The sequence below is a fragment of the Anomaloglossus baeobatrachus genome, chromosome 5 (genome assembly GCF_048569485.1).
Source record: "Anomaloglossus baeobatrachus isolate aAnoBae1 chromosome 5, aAnoBae1.hap1, whole genome shotgun sequence".
NCBI classification, from domain to species: domain Eukaryota; kingdom Metazoa; phylum Chordata; class Amphibia; order Anura; family Aromobatidae; genus Anomaloglossus; species Anomaloglossus baeobatrachus.
Genome location: NC_134357.1, coordinates 512,501,652 through 512,525,342, shown reverse-complemented (window position 1 = coordinate 512,525,342; position 23,691 = coordinate 512,501,652). Strand labels below are relative to the sequence as shown.

Genomic DNA, 23,691 nt, shown 5'->3' with positions numbered 1-23,691 from the left:
GCTGCTCCTCATACCCACTTCTAGTCACTGACTGCAGAGAGAGGTGGGCGGGGAGCAGCTAATGAATATTCGTTTACTTTAAGCAGCGGGCACACGTGGTTTCGCCAGCCGCCGGCTTCCTGCAGCAGGGACCCTACCTGCCTCCTGTGATCCCACTGCATAGCGCTGACTCACCACAGCTCTCTACCCCATAGGTACCCCGCTTTGACACTCGGACTATAAGACGCACGCTACACTTTCCTCCCAAATTTGGAGGAAAAAAAGTGCGTCTTATAATCCGAAAAATACGGTATATACATTATTCATATATCAGTGTAGTATTGGGATACAAATGTATTTTTCAATAGTAAATGGTCATTGATCGAGATGAGAGGACCCATGGAAGTTCGGGTTCTGCGAGTCCAGCCAGACTTTTTTACAGTTCGGTTTTGGAGCCAGACTTGACCTGAATTCATTTATAGTCACTGATTGGCACTTCAAGTCTCCACCCACATGCAGCCAGTTATAAACAGAACACTTGCGAGTGGGCAGGATTTTTTCAATTTTTTTGGGGTGTGGTGCACAATACATCTGATCACGTTGTTGTTACCCCCAGTGCGAGCCATTCAAACACTGCAAGCAGCTCACAGGGTTTAGTACTGAGCAAAAAAAAAAAAAACAATGGCTACTTACGTGTGCTTTGTTTGATGTACAAATCTAATTTCTCTGTAAATCATTTCACACATTCTGAATATGAAAATGATTTCTGCCCCGCGTGAGTTAACAGATGGCTATCAAGACTATATTTCTCTGTATCACAATTTTCACACTTGACACATGAAAATGGCTTCAACCCTGTGGAGTTCTCTGATGTTAACAATATGGTGTTTCACAAAATCAGATTTACCATACTAAGAACATGAATATGGCTTTTTCCCTGTGTCAATTCTCAGTTACAATGTTAAAATGATTCTTGTATAAAACATTTTCCATTCGGGGCATGAAAACACCTTGCTTTCCCTATATGACTCATATGATGCCTAGCAAGATGTGATTTTTGTATGAAACATTTCATACATTTTGAACATGAAAATGCCTTTTTCTCCGTATGAATTCACTGATGACTAACAATTTCAGCTTCTGTAGAGCAACATTTTCCACATTTCGAACAAAAAAAAAAAAAAAGCTTCTCCCCTGTGTGATTTTTTTTTTTTTTTATGTCTAGCAAGTGCAGATTTAATAGAAAACCAATTTCCACATTCTAAAACACACAAATGGATTCTCCCCGTGTGAATTTTCTGATGTGAAACAAGTTCAGCTTTCCTAGGAAAACATTTCCGACAGTCTCAACAAGAAACTGGCTTTTACCTTGTGTGAATTCTCTGATGTCGAGAAACATGTGATTGAGTAGAAAAACATTTCCCACATTCTGAACAAGAAAATGGCTTCTCCCCTGTGTGAATTCGCTGATGATTAACAAAATCAGCTTTTGTAGAACAACATCTCCCACATTCTGAACAAGAAAATGGCTTTTCCCCTGTGTGAATTCTATGATGTCGAGCAAGAGATGATTTAGTAGAAAACCAATTCCCACATTCTGAACAAGAAAATGGCTTTTCCCCTGTGTGAATTCTCTTATGCTTAACAAAATCAGCTTTTCTACTAAAACTATTCCCACATTCTGAACAAGAAAATTGCCTCTCCCCTGTGTGAATTGTCTGATGTAAAACAAGTTCATCTTTCCTAGAAAAACATTTCCCACATTCTGAACAAGAAAATGGCTTCTCCCCTGTGTGAATTCGCTGATGACTAACAATATCAGCTTTTGTAGAACAACATTTCCCACATTCTGAACAAGAAAATAGCTTTTCCCCTGTGTGCATTCTATGATGTCGAGCAACCAGTGATTTAGTAGAAAAACATTTCCCACATTCTGAACAAGAAAATGGCTTTTCCCCTGTGTGAATTCTCTTATGCTTAACAAAATCAGCTTTTCTACTAAAACTATTCCCACATTCTGAACATGAAAATTGCCTCTCCCCTGTGTGAAATGTCTGATGTAAAACAAGTTCATATTTCCTAAAAAAACATTTCCCACATTCTGAACAAGAAAATGGCTTTTCCCCTGTGTGAATTCTCTGATGTTGAAGAACATATGATTTAGTAGAAAAACATTTCCCACATTCTGAACATGAAAATGGCTTCTCCCCTGTATGAATTTTCTGATGTCTAGCAAGTTCAGCTTTACAATGAAAACATTTCCCACATTCTGAACAAAAAAATGGCTTTTCCCCTGTGTGAATTCTCTGATGTCGAGCAACATATGATTTAGTAGAAAAACATTTCCCACATTCTGAACATGAAAATGGCTTTTCCCCTGTGTGAATTCTCTGATGTATAATAAGTTTTGATTTCTTAATAAAACATTTACCACATTCTAAACATAAAAATGGTTTCCCCCTTATGGAAGCTATTTTATGTTCAACAGCCCTTCTGTGACTTTTGTTTTGCATATTGTTTTTTGAGAAAGCAGAAGAAAGGACCTTGGATTCAGATGCATTAGTTTTAATGACATGTCCTTCACATGTATCTGTTGCAAAATCTGAGAATACCAGATGTCCTTCTGAGCTCCTAGTACAGTCATCTGCCAAGAAAAAAAACTAATGTTATTTTTCAATAACACTCCATTACAATTATATTAATTTATTATTATATACTTTATAAAACCTTTCCTTACAAACTAATACAATTCAGTTATTAAAGGGTACCTATCACAAGATTTTGGCCTTCTAAACTAAAACTACCACATCAAGCAGCGCTTGTGCTGCATTCTATAAAAGGTGTACGTTACCCCCTGTCCACCCCTGTAGACCCCACAAATACCTTTATAAAATCTCCCGCCATAAATGTAAATGGTCTGGTCCAATGGGCATCCTAATCTGCGCCTCCTGTCCCTCCTTTCACCATCCTCTTGTGCTGATGACGCCTCTCGCGTTATCCACTGAGGTATGCAAAACGTCACGATTGCGCAGACATATTCCCTGCTCACTCAGACGCACTTCGCTCTGCCCTAATGCAGGCAGAGTCAAAAACATAGGTTTAGAAATACTCACCTGCTTCATCCATATCGCAAGGCAAAATCTTGCGCCTGCGTAGAGAACTCACCACTTCTCTACTGTAGCCTCCCTCTCTGAAGGTTTATATTTCACTCTGCCCTTCACTAATTGTTTCAAATTGCCTTTGAAAACTCAGAAAGGAGCCTGTAATTAGTTTTATTATGTGATGTCAGCTCTTTACATATACTCTTTGACAGGTACCAGTATGTACCACAGCACATTGGAGGAGCATATTGATCATATACATATAAGCCATCACTTTGGAGAAAGTGTAAGGTCCTTTATTATTGTTTAATTTAACAAACCAGTGGATATAAGAAAAAGAGAACAAATCCTTTACATGTCATGCAAGCAAATAGAAACATTGCCCTTAAATACATATGTGTGTACACTTCTCAAACTTTTTGCACTATTGCCCTCTGCCTGTCATGATTTCCAGTCCCTGGTTCTTTTGTACATTACTTAGCCTTAGTGGTTTTTGAAAGTTTGTGAGCCTTTCAAAATGTTCTATGTTCTGCATAAATGTGACTTAACCCCATTACGACCGCGTTACGTTTTAAAACGGCACCAAAAAAGGGTACTTATTCCTTTCTGCCGTTTTAAAACGGCGGGCAGAAATAAGTGTATAGCGCCCCCCAGCGTCAGAAAATCTCCGGGGTTTCAGCTACCGGGGGTAGCGGAGACCCTGGAGATCATGATTCGGGCCGGTTTTTCCGGTCCCCAGTCACGTGATGACCGGTATACACCGTATACCGATCATCAAGTTATAGTAAATGACCGCGCCGGTAAAAAATGATTTATCTCCCATCTGGCATGATCAAACATGCCAGATGGGAGATAAATCTTTTTCCCGGTTCCCTCCGGTCCCCTCGGTATCCCCAAAGTGCCCCCCCGACCCCCAACCCCCTCCCGAAAATCCAAGATGGCCGCGCGCACCGGCGAGCACAGCAGCGCGCCGGCCGCATTTACACTTTTCTTATGGTTTCTGTCGTATGTGCCATAACACATGCGACAGAAACCTGCTCCCCAGGCCCTGCCGGGTCCCCCCCTATCCCCCCCGGTGTTCCCTGGTGTCAGACATACCTGTCGGAGCGCTGATCCCCCGCGGCCCCCTCCTCCGGCTCCTTCACAGCAGACGCTGACACACGTGCAGAGCGCGGCTGTCAGCTTCCTGTGTTCAGAGACGCTGGCTGCTGCTGCTGCACGGAGTCTGCAGCTGTGACCCGGGGAGAGTGAGTGCAGATTCTTTGCACCCACTCTCCTCAAATGGAGGGTCTGCAATACTAGAAAATGGGGGATACGTTCCCTGAACGTGTCCCCCATATTCTAGAAGTTCCAGAGTCGACGTGGGACGTCGAAATGGATTACAGCGGATTTTTTTTTTCTTTTCAATAAATTGGTCAATCAGGGAATGATTTGGGGAGTGTTTTTTCAAATAAATTCCAAGCCCTCCCATTTATCCAAACAAAGGTTTTTGGCCACATGTGGGGTATCCCTGCGCTCACAAGAAATTAGATAACAACCTGTGGGGTACACGTTTTGTTGTTGCCTCTTGAAAAAGTGAAAAATGTGTCGCTAAATCAACATTTTTGTGAAAAAAATGAAAATTTCAATATGGCAACCTAAGCTTATCAAATTCTGTGAAGTATTCGTGGATTCAAAATGCTCAATATACACCTAGATAAAAGCCTTGAGGGGACTTGTTTCCAGAATGGGGTCACTTGTGGGGGACCTCCACTGTTTAGGTACCTTAGGGGCTTTCCAAATGCGACATAGCGTCCGCTAATTATTCCAGCCAATTGTGCAGTCAAATGGCACTTTTTCCCTTCCGAGCCCTGCTGTGCACCCAAACAGTTAATTTCGACCACACATAAGGTATCAGCATACTCAGGAGAAATTGCACAATAACTTTTATGCTGATATTTTTCCGTGTACTCTTGTTAAAAAAAAAGCTATCTGGTTGAAGTAACAATTTTGTGGTAAAAATATATTTTTTTTATTTTCACAGCTCAACATTATAAACTTCTGTGAAGCACCTTCAGGGTACTCACCAAACATCTAGATAAATTCCTTGAGGGGTCTATTTTCCAGAATGGGGTCACTTGTGGGGGACCTCCACTGCTTAGGCACCTCAGGGGCTCTCCTAATGCAACATGGCGTCCGCTATTGATTCCAGCCAATTTTGCAGTCAAATTGCACTCCTTCTCTTCCGAGCCCTGCAGTGTGCCCCAACAGTTGATTTCCACCACGTACAAGATATCAACAAACTCAGGAGAAATTGCGCAATAAATTTCATGGTGATTTTTTTCCTGTTACCCTTGTGAAAAAAAAAGCTACCTGGTTGAAGTAACAATTTTGTGGTAAAATTTTATTTTTTTATTTTCATGGCTCAACATTATAAACTTCTGTAAAGCACTTGGAGGTTCAGGGTACTCACCAAACATCTAGATAAATTCCTTGAGGGGCCTAGTTTCCAATATGGGGTCACTTGTGGTGTTTTTTTGCTGTTTACGTACCTTAGGGGTCCTCCAAATGCGACATGGTGCCCGCAATCTTTTTCAGCCAAATTTCCTTTCCAAAATTCAAATATTGCTCCTTCCGTTCCAAGCCCTCCCATTTCTCCAAACAAAGGTTTCAGACCACAAGTGAGGTATCACCGCGCTCATAAAAAAGTGGGTAACAAACATTGGGGTCAAATTTTTGGAATTACCTCTTGAAAAAGTGAAAAAAATTGATGCTAAAGCAACATTTTTGAGAAAAAAATGAAAATTTTCAATGTGACAACGTAACGTTATCAAAATCTGTGAAGTACCTGTGGATCCAAAATGCTCACTATACCCCTAGATAGAAGCCTTAAGGGGTCTAGTTTCCAAAATGGTGTCACTTGTGAGGGGTTTCTGCTGTTTAGGTACCTTAGCGGACATGTAAATGCAACATGGTGCCCGCAATCTATTTCAGCCAAATTTGCTTTCCAAAATTCAAATATTGCTCCTTCTGTTCCGAGCCCTCCCATTTGTCCAAACAAAGGTTTCTGACCACATGTGGGGTATTGGCGCGTTCATAAGAAAGTGGGTAACAAGTTTTGGGGTTCATTTTGTTGTGTTATTTCTTCTAAAAGTGAATAAATTTGGGGTAGAGCAACAATTTAGGTAAAATTTTATTTTTTGCTTTTTTTCATTCCACTTTGCTTTAGTTCCTGTGAAGCACCTGAAGGGTTAATAAACTTTTTGGATGTGGTTTTGAGTACTTTGAGGGGTGCTGTTTTAAGAATGGTGTTACTTTTAGGTATTTTCTGTCACTTAGGCCTCTCAAAGTCACTTCAAATGTGATGTGGTCCCTAAAAAAATGGTTTTGTGAATTTTGTTGAAAAAATGGGAAATTGCAGATGAACTTTGACCCCTTCTAACTTCCTAACCCCAAAACATTTTGTTTCAGAAATTGCGCTAATGTAAAGTAGACATGTGGGAAATGTTATTTATTAACTGTTTTGTGTGACATAACTCTCTGGGTTAAGGGCATAAAAATTAAAAGTTTGAAAATTGCAAAATTTTCATCATATTTCCGATTTTTTCACAAATAAAAACAAAAAATATTGTTCTAAATTTATAACTATCATGAAGTACAATATGTAACGAAAAAACAATGTCAGAATCATTGGGATCCGTTGCAGCGTTCCAGAGTTATAACCTCATAAAGTGACACTGGTCAGAATTGCAAAAAATGGCCTGGGCATTAAGGGCAAAACTGGCTTCGTCCTTAAGGGGTTAAAACTATATAAAGCCTTTCAGGCTAAAATTAGATAAAAGAGAAACAATGAAAATCTAAGTTTTTTAACTAGTTGATTTGATTTATCTTTAAATCAGGAAAATTAACCAATGCAACATTCCTGAGTGTCAAGGTTAGGTCTTTGTTACTGTGTTGTTCTTTGTTGACACAAATGTTCTTATTTAAACCTAAAAGCTTCACTTCGGTCTTAGGCTATGTGCGCACGTTGTGTATTTACATGCAGTTACGCTGCGATCTGCACCGCAGCGTAACTGCATGCGTCCTGCGTCCCCTGCATAATCTATGAAGATTATGCAGGAGCCGTGTGCACGTGGCGTCTTAGGCTATGTGCGCACGTTGCGTAAATTCATGAAGTTACGCTGCGCTTTATAGCGCAGCGTAACTGCATGCGTCCTGCGTCCCCTGCACAATCTATGGAGATTGTGCAGGGGCCGTGCGCACGTGGCATATTACAACGCAGCGCTTCAGCTACTGCCGAAGCGCTGCGTAAAAAGAAGTGACATGTCACTTCTTCCGTGCGCTTTGCCGGCAGCTCCTGCTCTGTCTATGGCAGGAGCTGCAGGCAGAGCGCACGTTCACTGCCGGCACCATGCGCTTCAGAACGGAGCTTTTCAGCTGCGCTCTGAAGCGCACCTTTTACGGTGCTGGGCTAGTACGCAACGTGCGCACATACCCTTAGTGCGCAGCGCTTCGGCTGCTGCCCGAAGCGCGCGTTCTAAGAAGTGACATGTCACTTCTTTCCTGCGCTTTGCCTGCATCTCCCACCCTGTCAATGGGAGGGGCTGCAGTCAGAGTGCATGGAATCGGCTTTATTTTTTTTTCATTACGGACTTTTTCTGCAGCGATCTGAAGCGCACGTGTGCTGTTCAAATCGCTGCAGGAATTTCTGCAGTGACAGTACGCAACGTGCGCACATAGCCTTATTTGTCCACTAAAACAAAGTTTCAATAGATTTTAGAGTTGTCCAGGGATGGGCGGCAATGTTTTTTTGAAGAGCACTGGCTTTTTCCTTGCATTAATTTTCAATGTCTTAATGATGTGAATTATATATATTTGATGATATAAATTTTAAACGTTAAAGAAGTTGTCTGACCATAAACGCCAACTTTTTTTAAGATAATCTATGCTGTATCATCATTTAAAACACCCCTACATTTTTCTAACTTTTATTCCTCTTGAATTATCACTTTATTCTCTGCACCCACTTTATTTACCTGCAGCTCAAGCAAACTTGACATCTTCCTGTGCTTGTCTGCCGAACCTCACAGTCAAAGCTGGCACCTCCCGTCCTCAGTGTCCAGCCCCGCCCTCTGCACACTCAATGGCTGTCATTATTCTGCCCCAGCACTGATCACTCCAGCATTGGAAATAACAGCAGAGATCCAGCTTCCCTCATCTGTGACAGCACAATAATCTCACATCACATCCACAATGGTAACAGATAGGGTTGTTACATGTTCCTCAACCCTTATAGATCAATGAATACTGCGTAATGATGACTATATATAGCACCTAATGTAAGTCTATAGTAGATATAGGTGTATGTTGTGTGTATATATCTAATATATAAAGCTGTGTGTGTGTGTGTGTGTATATATGTGTGTGTGTGTGTGTATGTGTGTGTGTGTCTGCTAAAGGAATCCGCACCGTCGCACTTACAATCACAAAATTTTGCACAGCCATGTCATTTGACAGGGAACATCAGACTATGTTTGAGGGGAAAAATGTAAACCCGCGTGTGAGCATTATTCGGAGGAATACGGTGAGAACTATGACAAAGGTCAGTCAGCTGTCCCTGTACTATTACCCACCTCCCTGCACTCTAGTAAAAATCCCCCCAGATCTACTCAGCAACTGGTCAAGGTGACAAATGAAATTAAAGGGAAGGTGTCATCCAAAAAAAAAAAAAAATTTCAATAACTGAAAAAAATGTAAAGTATTAATGTTTTAATGTAAAAAAAGAGAGTTTTTCAGCTCACCTATCTCCTACTCCATGCAATGTCTCAGGGTGCTCGCAGTCCGCCGGTTAGTCCACACCGGTGTAGCAGAGGTAGGAAGGAAAATGATTTGGACTCGGCACCAATTCCATAAAAAAAATCTTTGATCCTCTATTGAAGAGAGTATACCTTAAAAATTCAGCCAAAAGCGCACTGTGCGGGAGTAACTAACAGGATGAACTTTACGCGTTTCGGACTGGGTATATAAAAACAGAAAAGTCCTTAATCATAAGTTACCTGTATAGGGCCAGAGACTAGGTATATATGGGTCCCTTCTGGAAAATGGAAATCACAGGGAAAGAAAGGGGAGGAGGGAGGGGTTGTTTAATCACAGGTGTTAAAGGGAACCTGTCATCAGAAATTTAGCTATAAAGCTAAAAGTTCCCCCCTCTGCAGCTCCTGGGCTGCATTCTAGGAAGCTTCCTATAGATTTTGTGTCACCTTTTATCCCAAAATAAACACTTTATAATCTGGTACCTTTTCGTATGTAAATTTCTTAAATTTTCCATGTGGGCGGGCTGTCTGATGTACGTTGCTGTTCCTCCATCATATTTACGCCGCCCCCGAACGCTGAATTTGAAAGTTCAGGACACCGCCCCTGGGTGCCCGTGGTCCAGCGCATGCGCTGTTCCACTGTAGCGGTGCCGTGCACTGTGTGCACGTGCGACCGCTGTGACGCTTTGCGCGGGCACGAGGTTATCGGCGGCGCTGTTAGTGTCATCAGTAAGTGCCGCCCATAACCTCGTGACCGCACTTTCCCCTATTCCTCCAGCGTTATGCGCAAGCGCTGGAGGAATGATGCCCGGACGTCCCCTCCTTCCCATCATGCTCAGCACGAGGTCACGAGGTTATGGGCGGCACTTACTGATGACACTAACAGCGCCGCCCATAACCTCGTGCCCGCGCAAAGCGTCACAGCGGTCGCACGTGCACACAGTGCACGGCACCGCTACAGTGAAACAGCGCATGCGCTGGACCACGGGCACCCAGGGGCGGTGTCCTGAACTTTCAAAATCAGCGTTCGGGGGCGGTGTAAATATGATGGAGGAACAGCAACGTACATCAGACAGCCCGCCCACATGGAAAATTTAAGAAATTTACATACGAAAAGGTACCAGATTATAAAGTGTTTATTTTGGGATAAAAGGTGACGCAAAATCTATAGGAAGCTTCCTAGAATGCAGCCCAGGAGCTGCAGAGGGGGGAACTTTTAGCTTTATAGCTAAATTTCTGATGACAGGTTCCCTTTAAATGAGTAACATTCCAGTCTCCCAGAATTGAGTGGGAGGAAACGCATGTGCCATGAAATCAATACAAAAGAATCAATGCAAAACATTTTTTTTCAAAGATTAAAAAAGAAAAAAAAAATTTTTTAGTACAAAAAGATTCTTCCCGATCAATTCCCCATTAAATACCGATACCTGAAGGTGGGTTCATGCTCATAATAGTCAGGACGACGGCTGTTATCAAATCCATATTAGCAGTTTTCAATAAAATGTACAATCAATAAGCAGCTACATAGCATACTCAAAAACCAGTTCCCTATGATGAGAAGAAAACATGTATAATAATAACAACATAGTAATTCATATGGGAGAACAGATACCATAGGGCTGATCCTAACGCGACATACCCGCTCATTAATAACTGTTAGGTCTGAAAAAATAATAATAATATTAGCGAGTCAGAATTTCTCCTGTCATCCTCTTATTTCAAAATGCATAACATCCATAATTACTGAAAGAGGACGATAGGGAAAAACTTCATATACATCAGCGTTCCTGTCCGCCTTACGCATGTGCAATACCTTATAAGACACTACCTAAACTGGTGTATAAAATATATAAATATAACTCCTTGCTTATTTATTGAGTAAGCACTCAATGACTCCGGGTGGAACTTAAATGATATACCGTAGATCCGATCGAAAATTAAGACCTGCGGGTTGTCAGGTATTTAAAGGGAACCTATCACCTAGAATATGCGTTCTGACTTATCACCAGACGCATATGTGCCCTAATTACACCTTCCTACCCATCCCTGTGTTATAAAATTGTATAATATGAAAGTAATAAAAAAAAGTTTTATTACCTTCATATTTCGTATGTAAATAGCAGGTAATATGGACATTGGGGCGGCGCCTTGCCCTATGGACGTCTGCTTATTTCCGTGGTATCACGCCCCTGTGGGCGTGATACCATGGAGCGACGTCAGAATATCCTGCGCACATTGCAGCAGGCTTCTCTTCCGGGTTCTCCTTGTCAGTTTCAGACGCGCAGTGCGCATCTGAAGCCGGCAATTGAACACCCGGAAGAGAAGCCTGCTGCAATGCGCGCAAGATATTCTGACGTCGCTCCATGGTATCACGCCCACAGGGGCGCGATACCACGGAAATATGCAGACGTCCATAGGGCAAGGCGCCGCGCCCGTGTCCACATTCCCTGCTATTTACATATGAAATATGAAGGTAATAAAACGTTTATTACTTTCATATTATACAATTTTATAACACAGGGATGGTTAGAGAGGTGTAATTAGGCACATAGGCGTCTGCTGATAGGTCAGAACGCATATTCTAGGTGACAGGTTCCCTTTAATTTTAAGATCCATTTCGCTTCTGCCTGTAATAAAACAGCGAACCAATCGCCCCCTTTGGGAGGGTTTGGAAACATATTCAATAGCCATCACTTGTAAAGAAGAAAAATCTCCTCTGTGAGAACCTAAAAAATGTCGGGTGAGACCTGACAGAGAGCGTTATTCTTAGTTCCAACCTGTGGTGTGAACAAGGTAGAGGATGTGGTTCTCGTATGTTCAGATATACGTGTCCTGAGTGCACTAGTAGTGCACCCTATGTAAACTCTGTCACAGAGATAGCAAGAAGCCCTGTATATAACAAGAGTTGAAGAACAAATGAGAAAAGATGTAATTTTAACTACTGCCATCACTCCCCTGAAAGAATTGAGCAGATCGCATGTATCTACAAACGCCACATTTATGTGATCCGCAACGATATGAACCCGTTATGCTAAGCCAAGTTTGATTAGTGCCCCCTGAGGTGTAAAAACTGGGGGAGACTCTGTTACCGATGGTTCTAGCACGTTTGGTGACTACATTGATGCCTTTTTGAAAGGATCATATCCACTTCCTTGTCCTGCTGCAAGATAGGGATAAATTTCAAAAGAATTCTTTTTATTGCAGGAAAATCAATATTGTATGGAGTGGAGAAAGTGATGCGACCCATATATTCCTGTGGCTTGGATTTATCCTCTAACAGGGTCCTGCGAGATTTACTATTGGCTATACTTTGTGCCCTCTTTAAGGAAGGGTCCCTATATCCTCTCTCCCTGAGCCTGCCACTGATAATATCAGCTTACTTGAAATAGGATGTTTCTAAAGAACAGAGCCTTTTGGCCCGTAAATATTCCCCTACTGGTAGGTTCTGAATTGTGTGGGTGACATAGCAACTGCTGGCATATAAAATGGTATTACCGCTGATTGCTTTGCGATAAAGGGTCGTTTCTATTTTGCCTGTATCAGGATTACCCAGAAGAAGAATATCAAGGAATGGTGCGGAGTTTTCAAAATGACTGATAGTAAACGATAAATTGAGTTGGTTATCGTTCAGGTAGGTATTTAAAGCAGTAGATAAGCTTAAAGGATCCAGACCAGCTTGCCTGTCACAAATAAAGACTTGATCGTCTATATACCTCGCGTACCACTGGATATGCTCGAGATAAGGGTTGCTGCAAGTATGAATATAATGTTCCTCCCAGAAGGACATATAAAGATTGGTTCCAGTAATCCAGAAAAAGAAGGCGGCAGCTCACAGGATAAGTGGCCAAAAAACGTTATTCTGCTATCGCAGACAAGCTCAGGAACAGTGGGGGGGAGGACGGAGTGCAGGGACGGGGAGCGGACGACAGCCTGTTTCATGCTGTGAGTAGCGCTTTGACAAGGAACTGAGCTCCCTGTGAGCTGCCGCCTTCTTTTTCTGGATTACTGGAACTTTGCTATGCTGCTCGCTGAGCACCACTCGGTCAGGCACCATCAGCCTAGGAACATATGACGTCCAGAAAACAGCTGATTGCTCCAGAACTGTGAGTACGGCTCCACTGCCTGGCAACCTAGGCTGCAGTGCCCGACTTTTCTCTTTGATAATATAAAGATTGGCCAAAGCACAGGAGAAACTAGCTCCCATTGGGCAGCAAGAAATCTGAAGATAAAAAATTTTGTTGAATTGAAAAAAAAATTGTGTTTTAACAAAAAAACGGTTGCCATAAGAATGAATTACTTGTGAACACAATCTAGGGAGCTAGATTTCTCAAGGTGGAAATACAGTGCTTGTAGTACCTGATCATGGGGGATACTAGAATAGAGAGAGTTAACGTCACTCATGATCCAAATAGAATTTTTGGTCCATTCAATATCATGTAAATTCTGCAGCAAACTCTTAGGGGTACTTTGCACGCTGCAACATCGCAAGCCGATGCTGCGATGCTGAGTGCAATAGTCCCCACCCCCGTCGCAGCTGCGATATCCTTGTGATAGCTGCCGTAGCGAACATTATCGCTACGGCAGCTTCACATGGACTCACCTGTCCTAGGACGTCGCTCTGGCCGGCGACCCGCCTCCTTATTAAGGGGGAGGGTCGTACGGCGTCACTGCGACGTCACACGGCAGGCGGCCAATAGGAGCGGAGGGGCGGAGATGAGCGGGATGTAAACATCCTGCCCACCTCCTTCCTTCCGCATATCCTACGGGAGCCGCGGTGACGCCGGTAGGAGATGTTCCTCGCTTCTGCGGCTTCACACACAGCGATGTATGCTGCCGCAGGAACGAGGAACAACATCGGACCGTCGCGTCAGCGTAATTATGGATTACGCCAACGCTACACCGATGATACGATTACGAAGCTTTTGCGCTCGTTAATCGTATCATCTAGGCTTTACACACTACGATGTCGCCTGCGATGCCGGATGTGTGTCATTTTCAATTTGACCCCACCGACATCGCACCTGCGATGTCGTAGTGTGCAAAGTACCCCTTAGTGTCTCTAACATATCCGGTGGTACGTTTAACCAGAGGTTGCAAAATGTTGTCCAGCCAATCTTGCAGGTGGCTGGACAAGGAGCCAATACTAGCCACGATGGGGCGCAGTGGGGGGGGGACACACACGTCTTTATGTACTTTTGGGAGACCCTGAAATATAGGACATATAGGATTGTCCACCATAAGATACTCATATGTTCTCTTATTCAGGATCCCCCGATCGAATCCCTTCTGTGAGATGCTCTCTAATTTGTTTGAGAAAATGCCTGTGGGATCACAACTAAGTTGTTTATATGTGGTAGTATCACCCAACATGCTCATGATCTGATTCTCATAGAGGGCTTTATCTAGTATGACCACTGAGCCACATTTGTCCGCTGCTCGTACTGAAATGTATGTATTGTTCGCTAGGTCATTCAATGCGTATCTTTCCTGTTTGGTGAGATTATTGGGTAAAGTAGGCTCCGAAAAAATGATGTTGCGGATCTCCGTCTCAGTTAAATCTTGGTATACATCCATGGAGGGTGTCCTCGAGGCTACAGGGTAATAGGTAGGGTTCTTCAGTTGGAATTCAGGGATCGTTGACATATTCGCATTGAGGTCCCCTACATATATAGGTGGCTATATATACGGTATTTTTCGGACCATAAGACGCACTTTTTCCCCCCCAAATGTTGGGGGAAAGTGGGGGGTGCGTCTTATGGTCTGACTGTGGCTGCGAGGAATGAGGGTGCTGCGGTGGAGCGGGTCATGGGGGGCACGAGCAGGCTGTAGCAGCCTGCAGTGACCACGTGGGCCCGCTCATTTAATATGCACGCCCATCCTCCCGCCCATCTCTCAGCGCTGAACCCGGCGCTGACAGGTGGGCGGGGTGATGGGCAGGGATAAACAGCCTGCCCGCATGATCACCCATGGCAACTGCAGCCTGGAGTGATCATGTGCGGCTGTACTCACTGCCCCCCGCACATCATCATCAGTTCGGGGGGCAGTGAATCAGTACACATTACTCACTGTTCCCCTGCAGCATCGCAATCTCCTGTCTGTGCCGGTCAGCTGACTTGCGTGGAGACTAGCAGCGCGCACAGCGATGACGTCATCGATGTGCGCACGTGTCCACACGCAGCTGCCGGCACAGACCACTGGAGGACAACATCGCGATGCTGCAGGGGAATGGGGACAGCTCCACTCAGCGGCGCTGCCGCTGACATAGACGGGAGGAGGAGCGGTGCTGCAGGGAGTGAGGTTAGGTGAGTATGAACGTTTATTTATGTGCTACAGGATGTGGCCATACACCAGGATGAGGGCATATAGCAGGATAGGGGTATATTATGAGCAGCATGGGGAGTATATGAGCAGGATGGGGAGTATATGAGCAGCATAGGGAGTATATGAGCAGGATGAGGGTATATAACAGCATGGGGAGTATATGAGCAGCATGAGGGTATATAGTAGGATAGGGGTATATTATGAGCAGCATGGAGAGTATATGAGCAGCATGGGGAGTATATGAGCAGCATGAGGGTATATAGCAGGATAGGGGTATATTATGAGCAGCATGGGGAGTATATGAGCAGGATGAGGGTATATAGCAGCATGGGGAGTATATGAGCAGCATGAGGGTATATAGCAGGATAGGGGTATATTATGAGCAGCATGGGGAGTATATTAGCAGGATGAGGGTATATAGCAGGATGGAGGTATATGAGCAGCATGGGGAGTATATGAGCAGGACATTACCCCATAACAGTGTCAGCAGCAGATCCTCGCCCCAAAAGTGTGTCATGACCACATTTTTTGCTTAAAATTTTATTTTCCTATTTTCCGCCTCTAAAACCAGGGTGCGTCTTATGGTCTGGTGCGTCTTATAGTCCGAAAAATACGGTATATATTACACACACACACACGCATACATACAGAATATAGGGATGCCCAGTGAAAAGGCTGGATTTTATTTTTTGTTTTGCCTTTACTGGTAGTATAAAAAAAAAAAAAAAAAATATATATATATATATATATACATATATATATATATACAAAAAGAAAGGGAGCCAGCACTGCCTATGAGTGGCATGCAACAATGAGAAAGTAAAAAGTGTAAAATTCACAAATTCATTCCTACTGTGACAGTTCAATGAGATTTTTGGCAAATAATTGATCAATGATTTGAGCCCCCCTGCCCCGTCACGGCAAATCTCTGTAAGGGGGGTCCCTACACTATATTTATAATTATATACGTACCCTAAGGTCTCGTGTAGTGTGCAGGACCATGTATGAACATCACCTACCTGAGAAGTGTCAGAACCGCTCCCATGCTGCAAGGGCTGACAACTGCGAGTAAAAGGGCAGTCCTGGTGCCAGCGTGTGTGGCAGAACCACATATATATATATATATATATATATATATATATATATATATATATACATATATACATATATACACATACACAGATACAGGCCCCCCCCCCCATTCTTTTCAATCAGGATAGAACACTAAATGCTAGGTAGGTGCATGTCTGAACTGGCAGAAACTAAAGGTTTATTGGTTTGGCATATAGGGATGTGAAATAATTGTGTGTGACACCCATCACATTGTGAGATAAACAGTCAAGAGTTATTATTTTTGTTTAGTATTTTTTTTAAAACACAAATTATTCGATGGGCGGCACGGTGGCTCAGTGGTTAGCACTGCAGTCTTGCAGCGCTGGGGTCCTGGGTTCAATTCCTACCAAGGACACCCTCTGCAAGGAGTTTGTGTGTTCTCCCCGTGTTTACGTGGGTTTCCTCCGTGTACTCCGGTTTCCTCCTACACTCCAAAAACATACAGTTAGGGACCTTAGATTGTGAGCCCCAATGGGGACAGTGTTGTGGAATTAATAGCGCTATACAAATGAATAAATTATTATTATTATTATTCTCCTCCTATTCACAAAAAAAGAATATATGGGAAATGAAAAAAAAAGTAACTCAGTTCAGTTGGTCATATGTGAAAAGCACATACCGTATTTTTCGGACTATAAGACGCACTTTTTCCCCCCCAAATGTTGGGGGAAAGTGGGGGGGTGCGTCTTATAGTCTGAATGTTTTTCCCCCCCCAAATGTTGGGGGAAAGTGGGGGGGTGCGTCTTATAGTCTGAATGTAAGGCTGAGGGGAATGAGGGTCATCGGGGGCATAATCAGGCTGCAGCAGCATGCCGTGACCACGTGGGCCCGCTTATTTAATATGGACGCCCATCATCCCGCCAATCATACCTCAGCGCTGAAGCCAGCGCTGACAGGTGGGCAGGGTGATGGGCGTGGGATGCGCGCATAGTAAACAGCCGGCCAGCATGATCACCCCTGGCAACTACAGCCTGGAGTGATCATATGCGGCTGTATTCACTGCCCCCCACGCATCATCATCAGCGCGGGGTGCAGTGAATCAGTACACTCACCGACAACGAAGCACTGCAGCACCGCGATCTCCTCCTGTCTGCCGGCCGCGGCTGTGTTTGGAGACTATCAGTGCTTACAGGGATGACGTAATCGCTGTGCGCACGTGTCCACATGCAGCAGCGGCAGGCACAAACAGGAGAACATCGCGATGCTGGAGGGAGCGTGGCCGGCTCCACACAGGTAAGCGGCGCTGCTCCTGGCAGTGACGGGAGGAGGAGCGATGCTGCGTGGAGCGAGGAAAGGGGAGTATAAACGTTTATTTTTTTTTGTGTGCCACAGGATGCGGCCATATAGCAGGATAGGGGTATATAGCAGGATGACAGCATATACCAGGATGGGGGTATATTATGAGCAGGATGGGAGTATATAGCAGGGTGGGGGTATATAGCAAGGTGGGGGTATATAGCAGGATAGGGCTATATAGCAGGATGACGGCATATAGCAGGATGGGGATATATAGCAGGATAGGGGTATATAGCAGGATAACCGCATATAGCAGGATGGGGGTATATAGCAGAATAGGAGCACATACCAGGATGCGGCCATACACCAAGATGGGGTATATGCCAGGATGCAGTATATAGCAGGATGCGGCCTTATGCCAGGATGGGGTATATAGCAGGATGGGAGCACATACCAGGATGGCAGTATATAGCAGGATGTGGGCTATACCAGGATGAGGGACATATATATATAAACTAGGCAGGAGGATCATTACCAGGATGGAGCACCTGAGTTAGAGAATCTGGGGAGATTACCCCCATAAGTGTCAGCAGCATATCCTCACCCCATAACAATGTGTCATGACAACATATTTAGCTTAAAATTTTATTTTCCTCTTCTAAAACCAGGATGCGTCTTATGGTCCGGTGCGTCTTATAGTCCGAAAAATACGGTATTATCTGACAGAGGTGTTAGATGTTCATGAAAAATATATTGTGCTGGCTTGCATAAAGTGCATAAAGAATTAAGTAAAATGTGTAGATCATATTCAGCAGGACAAGTTGCCAGCCAAGCTGTAGTATATAACTGACCAATCACACTGGGTCTGGACCTGCTGTTGGAATCTTTCCTACAGTGAAGGAAATAATTATTTGATCCCTTGCTGATTTTCTAAGTTTACCCACTGACAAAGACATGAACAATCTATAATTTTAATGGCAAGTTAAAATTAACAGTGAGAGAAAGAATATAAAAAAATCCAAAAACATCACATTGTTTACATTATATAAATTTTCATTTTGCAGAGAGAAAAAAGTATTTGATCCCACTGGCAAACAAGACAATACTTGGCGGGAAAACCCTTGTTGGCAAGCAGAGCAGTCAGACGCTTTTTGTAGTCGATGAGATTTGCGCACATGTCAGAAAGAATTTTGGTTTACTTCTCTTTGAAGATCATCTCTAAATCATTAAGATTTTGAGGCTGTCGCTTGGCAACTCGGAGCTTCATCTCCCTCCATAAGTTTTCTATGGGATTATGGTCTGGAGAAAGGCTAGGCCACTCCATGACCTTAATGTGCTTCTTTTTGAGTCACTCTTTTCTTGCCTTGGCTGTATGTTTTGGGTCACTGTCATGCTGGAAGACCCAGCCACAACACATTTTTAATGTCCTAGTGGAGGGAAGGAAGTTGTCGCTCAGGATTTTATGGTACATGGCTCCATCCATTGTCCCATTCATGCGATGAAGTTCTACTGTGTCCTTAGCAGAGAAACACCCTAAAACGTAATGTTTCCACCTCCATGTTTGACAGTGTGGATTGTGTTCTTTGGGTCATAAGAAGCATTTCTCTTCCTCCAAAAACAGCGATTTGAATTAATGCCGAAGAGCACAATTTTTGTTTCATCTGATACAGCACTTTCTCCTAATCACTCAGAATAATCCAGGTATTCATTGGCAAACTTCAGATGAGCCTGCACATATGCCTTCTTAAGCAGTGGGATTTTGCGAACACTGCAGGATTTTAATCTATTACGGCGTAATGTGTTACGAATGGTTTTCTTGGCGACAGTGGTCCCAGCTGCCTTGAGATCATTAACAAGTTTCCCCCGTGTAGTTTTAGGCTGATTTCTCACCTTCCTAATAATCCTGGATACCCCAAGAGATGAGATTTTGCGCGGAGCCCCAGATCGATGACGATTGACAGTCAGTTTGTATTTCTTCCATTTTCTTACTATTGCACCAACAGTTGTCTCCATCTCACCCAGCGTCTTACTTATGGCTTTGTAGCCCATTCCAGGCTTGTACAGGTCTATGATCTTGTCCCTGACACCCTTAGAAAGCTCTTTGGTCTTTCCCATGTTGTAGAGGTTAGGCCTCATTCCCACATCAGTTTTTTGCAAACAGTCGCAATCCGTAGTTTTGTGAAAAAGACAGATTCAGCAACGGATCCGTTTTTGTTTTTTTTTTTTACAGGATCCATTGCATCAGTTTTACCACAATCTGCGACGGATCCATTGCATCAGTCACAAAACAGATTGTGACTAATGGCAAAAAAAAAACGTGTGAAAGAGGCCTTAAGAATCTGACTGTCACATCTCCAGGGCCTGCTCCGGTCACGTCTTCCCCAGTCACTAGGCGCCGCTTTACTGTCACGTCTCCAAGAGGGCCTGCTCCAGAGACATTGGCCCCGGTCACCAGGCGCTGCTCTGCTCACACTACAGGCAGTGCTGGTGATGGGGAAGAGGTCAGTTCCAGTGACTCTAGAGGGCGGAGTCGCCGCACATTCACCAGGCTTGGACTGGCTGGAACTGGCAGTACTGCTGACTGACTGTAGGGAGGTGTGCCTTCCAGCTAGTATCAGCTCCTACTTCAGCCTATGGGAAGGCACCAAACCCTTTTTATAACCTTCAGTGTCCCTGGTTCCTTGCCAGATATAGTCTTGGGTTGCTTTGAGCCACATCCTCCTTGGTACTGTGCACCTTGCTTTATTTCTCATATGAAATTGCATTGTTTATTGACGTCCCTCCTGCCTGCTGCTTTGTACCTCGCCTGACATCTTGGTTTGACCTCGGCCTGTCAACTATCCCCAACTCTGAACTGCAGCCTACCATAGGGAGTGAACCCCTAGACCCTGCTGTAATTCCAGATCCCTGTATAGGGGTTAAAGGGTTTCGTGGTACCTCGCGGTCCTGTTTAGTGGGCGGCTTACCGTTACATTGATAAATTGAGTCTGTAGACAGGTATCTTTTATACAGGTGACAATTTAAGACAGCTGTCTTTACTGCAGGTAACGAGTTGATTGGGACAGTCTAACTGGTCTGTAGGAGCCAGAACTGTTAATGGTTGGTAGGGGATCAAATACTTATTTCTCTCTGCAAAATGCAAATAAAGTTATATAATTTATACAATGTGATCTTTTAGATTTTATTTTTGATATTCACTGTTAATTAACCTAGCCTTAAAATTATAAACTATAATTGTCTCGTCAGTGGGCAAACTTACAAAATCAGAAAGGGATCAAATAATTTTTTCCTTCAGTGTATGTGTCTTTTCACGTATTAACTAAATCAACATATTATATTATTCACAGAAAACTTCATTCATCTTCTTCACTGCTGCATTTGTGCAACACACACTGTCTAAAGTATATGTATATCGTTTTAGGTCTCCCTATTACGAAGTTGTGAAATCCTACATCCCCTTATTATCCAAATCCACTTTAAAATTGGTACAGCAATCCCTGAGTCAGTTTTTATAAAGGCTCTAATAGTCCCTCCTTATTGGCTGTGCGTAATGTGATGGCTACAAGTCATTATAGGGACTTACGTGAAAACCACTTTATTTTTACATATTATGTTACCCCATTTCATCATAGTTCATAAGCTTGCGTGCCAGGCCCTTACTAGAGGTGAATGGCTAAATGTGGGAAACTACGCAGCAGCTATGGGGCCATGAGTTGGAGGAGCTCTGTGTCAGCGCCGATGTCCGAATCCCCCTCACTAGCATCACTCTCAACTGTATCTGCATCCTGGATACAAATACATTTGAAAGCAAAAATGGAAGAGGAAGCTGTCAGTATGGAGGACCATTACACTGTATAGAGAAGAATCATACTGTGAGGAGGGCTGTGTCGGGGCATTCATAATGTGCAAGTATCAAAATCTGAGGAAAGGGGGTGTTACGTTTCGGGGTTCTCCTGAGCCTCACACAGATCCGGTCCAGTCTCTGTCCCCTACATTGGGATCGGCCGACTCAACAGTGCCACCTGTCCGTTGCTCTAGGCGTCTAGCTGAGAAGCATCACGTGGCTAGAGTCTTACACTATCCTGAGCCTAAGTGCACATTTAGCCCTATTACGCATGCGTGGGTTCCCGCAGCCCAGCCGCTCCAGGCACTAAGTGCGGAATTCCAGCTACCGCACATTCGCGTGACGTCATCAATGACGAGGTGGCCGCTGATAGGCCGTCGCAGGCGACATCGCTGATGCGGCGGCCGTTGATTGGTCGCAATCGGCGCCATTACCACATGGCATGTGGCTTGAGGCAGGGAGGAGGCTATAAAAGGCTCGCAACCAAGCCCATCAGCGCGCAAGCGTCATTCTATGTGACAGCAGCTCAGTTAGCAGACTGTGTTGTGTATGTATCAGTTCCAGCGCCATTTTATCCTGCAGAGTCTGTGGCAGGAGTGAGTGTGTGAAGGACTGAGGTAGGAAGGGATAGGCGTCGGTGCCAGACGCAACAATACCCTGTAATGCGGCACAGTTAGGGACAGACTCTATCCTACCAGTCCCCGGGTACCAGTGACGCTAACTGGATTACCCTTTCGGTTTGACGTGTGCTCTACGCACGTGACCGGTAGTCTGCAGAGCTTGTGGCAGACTCGTGTGTGTGTGTGTGTGTGTGTGTGTGTGTGTGTGTGTGTGTGTGTCCCTATGCACGTGACCGGTCCTCATCCCCTGTGCAGCTAACAGGAACGAGTGCTCGTACTAGTGTTCCCAGGAACGCTAGCTTCAGGGCTTAGGCACAGAGGTCCCGCTGCGTCTGTCGTGTGGGAACCAATGGTTAACCGGCTGGGACCTAGGGGCACGGCAGACAGGTCGGCATGGTGCCAGAATTAGGCTGGTGCTACTGCTGGACTGCCTAGGCAGACTTAGCATAGGGCTGCTGGTACACCAATTGTTACCGGGTATCGTGGGGTTACCTGTGCTGTAACAGGTCTCATCCTGTGGGCGGTGGGTGTGAAGCTAACACCACCGACTCCTTATTCATTTGTCTCTCTTAGTTGCAGTGTCCATCCTCCTGTCCCCTCATGGCCTTGTCATATGTCTGGAGGACTTTGGGAGACGATTGGACTATTATTTTCATTCCAATCGTCCCATCCGTAACATTAAGCTCGAGCCAACAGTCCTCCGGACATGGCGGACAATCAGCAACTACAGAGATAAGTCCAACTGGAGGCTCGCCTGTCGGCTGTAGAGCAGGCTGCCCCAGTTGTGGATGTAGCAGCTCTGATTAAAACAGACTGCAACCCAGGCAGCAGACCATGTTACGTCACTGGTCATCGCTTCAGCCAAGGCCGTGCCTCGCCTGTCTCTTCCCAATGAATTTACTTGGGACAGTAAGGCGTGTTTTGGTTTCATAAACCAGTGCTCAATACACCTGGAGCTCTTGGCTTCACAGTACCCCTCAGATATAGCCAAGGTGGGGTTCGTGAGATCACTCCATGTGGATCGAGCACTGGCCTGGGCTACCCGCTATGGGAGCATGGTGATCCAGTAAGTAAACGGGCCACTGACTTTCTGGAGGCGTTGAAGGCTGTGTTCTTAGGCCCCCAAGTAACATATGACTGCCTTATGTCTCTTGGACCTGGTCCAGGGTACATCACCGGTAACTGCTTACGCCATTGAATTCTGGACCCTGGCCGCTGAACTTGAGGGGCCAGAGAAGGTGCCGTTACCGTTTTTTGGAAGGGGTTGTCGGGGCATGTGAAAGATGCTCTAGCCACCAGGGAGATATCATCTACTAGAATTGACACTCGTCACTCAGAACACAAGTTAGAGCGTGCACAGAGTCGACCTCGTGTGAGGTTAGTCCCCTCTTTCTCCAACACTGTGTCTCCGGCCACGCACCCTGAAACCAGACCTGTGCCCATGGAGATCGGGAAAACAGGTCCTAGATCCAAAACGTCTATGACAAAACCGGATTGCTTCACCTGCAAATAGACAGGGCATTATGCCAACCAGTGCCCTAAGAGGTCGGGAAACGACCAAGTCTAGCGTCCGTTAAAGGGGGTATCAAGGGAGGAATTTTGGGTGAAGACTGCTAATGGTATCTTCATACAGAGAATCCAGAGACTGTGCCGTATTAGCTGTATATCAGTGCCGATATATCAAT

The 23,691-nt window shown here is 44.5% G+C and overlaps 1 protein-coding gene across 1 annotated transcript in view; it reads right to left on the bottom strand.

The window, feature by feature from the left end:
* Window positions 1-1,191: 1,191 nt before the first annotated feature.
* LOC142312861 (uncharacterized) overlaps window positions 1,192-23,691 on the bottom strand; it is a 197,425-nt gene continuing 174,925 nt past the window's right edge. The window contains exons 10-11 of the mRNA XM_075351847.1: window positions 23,440-23,509; window positions 1,192-2,623 (exon numbers count right to left, since the gene is read on the bottom strand). Of these exons, the coding sequence (XP_075207962.1) occupies window positions 1,344-2,623; window positions 23,440-23,509 (1,350 nt within the window). The 3' untranslated portion in view covers window positions 1,192-1,343. The remainder of the gene's footprint in view (window positions 2,624-23,439; window positions 23,510-23,691) is intronic.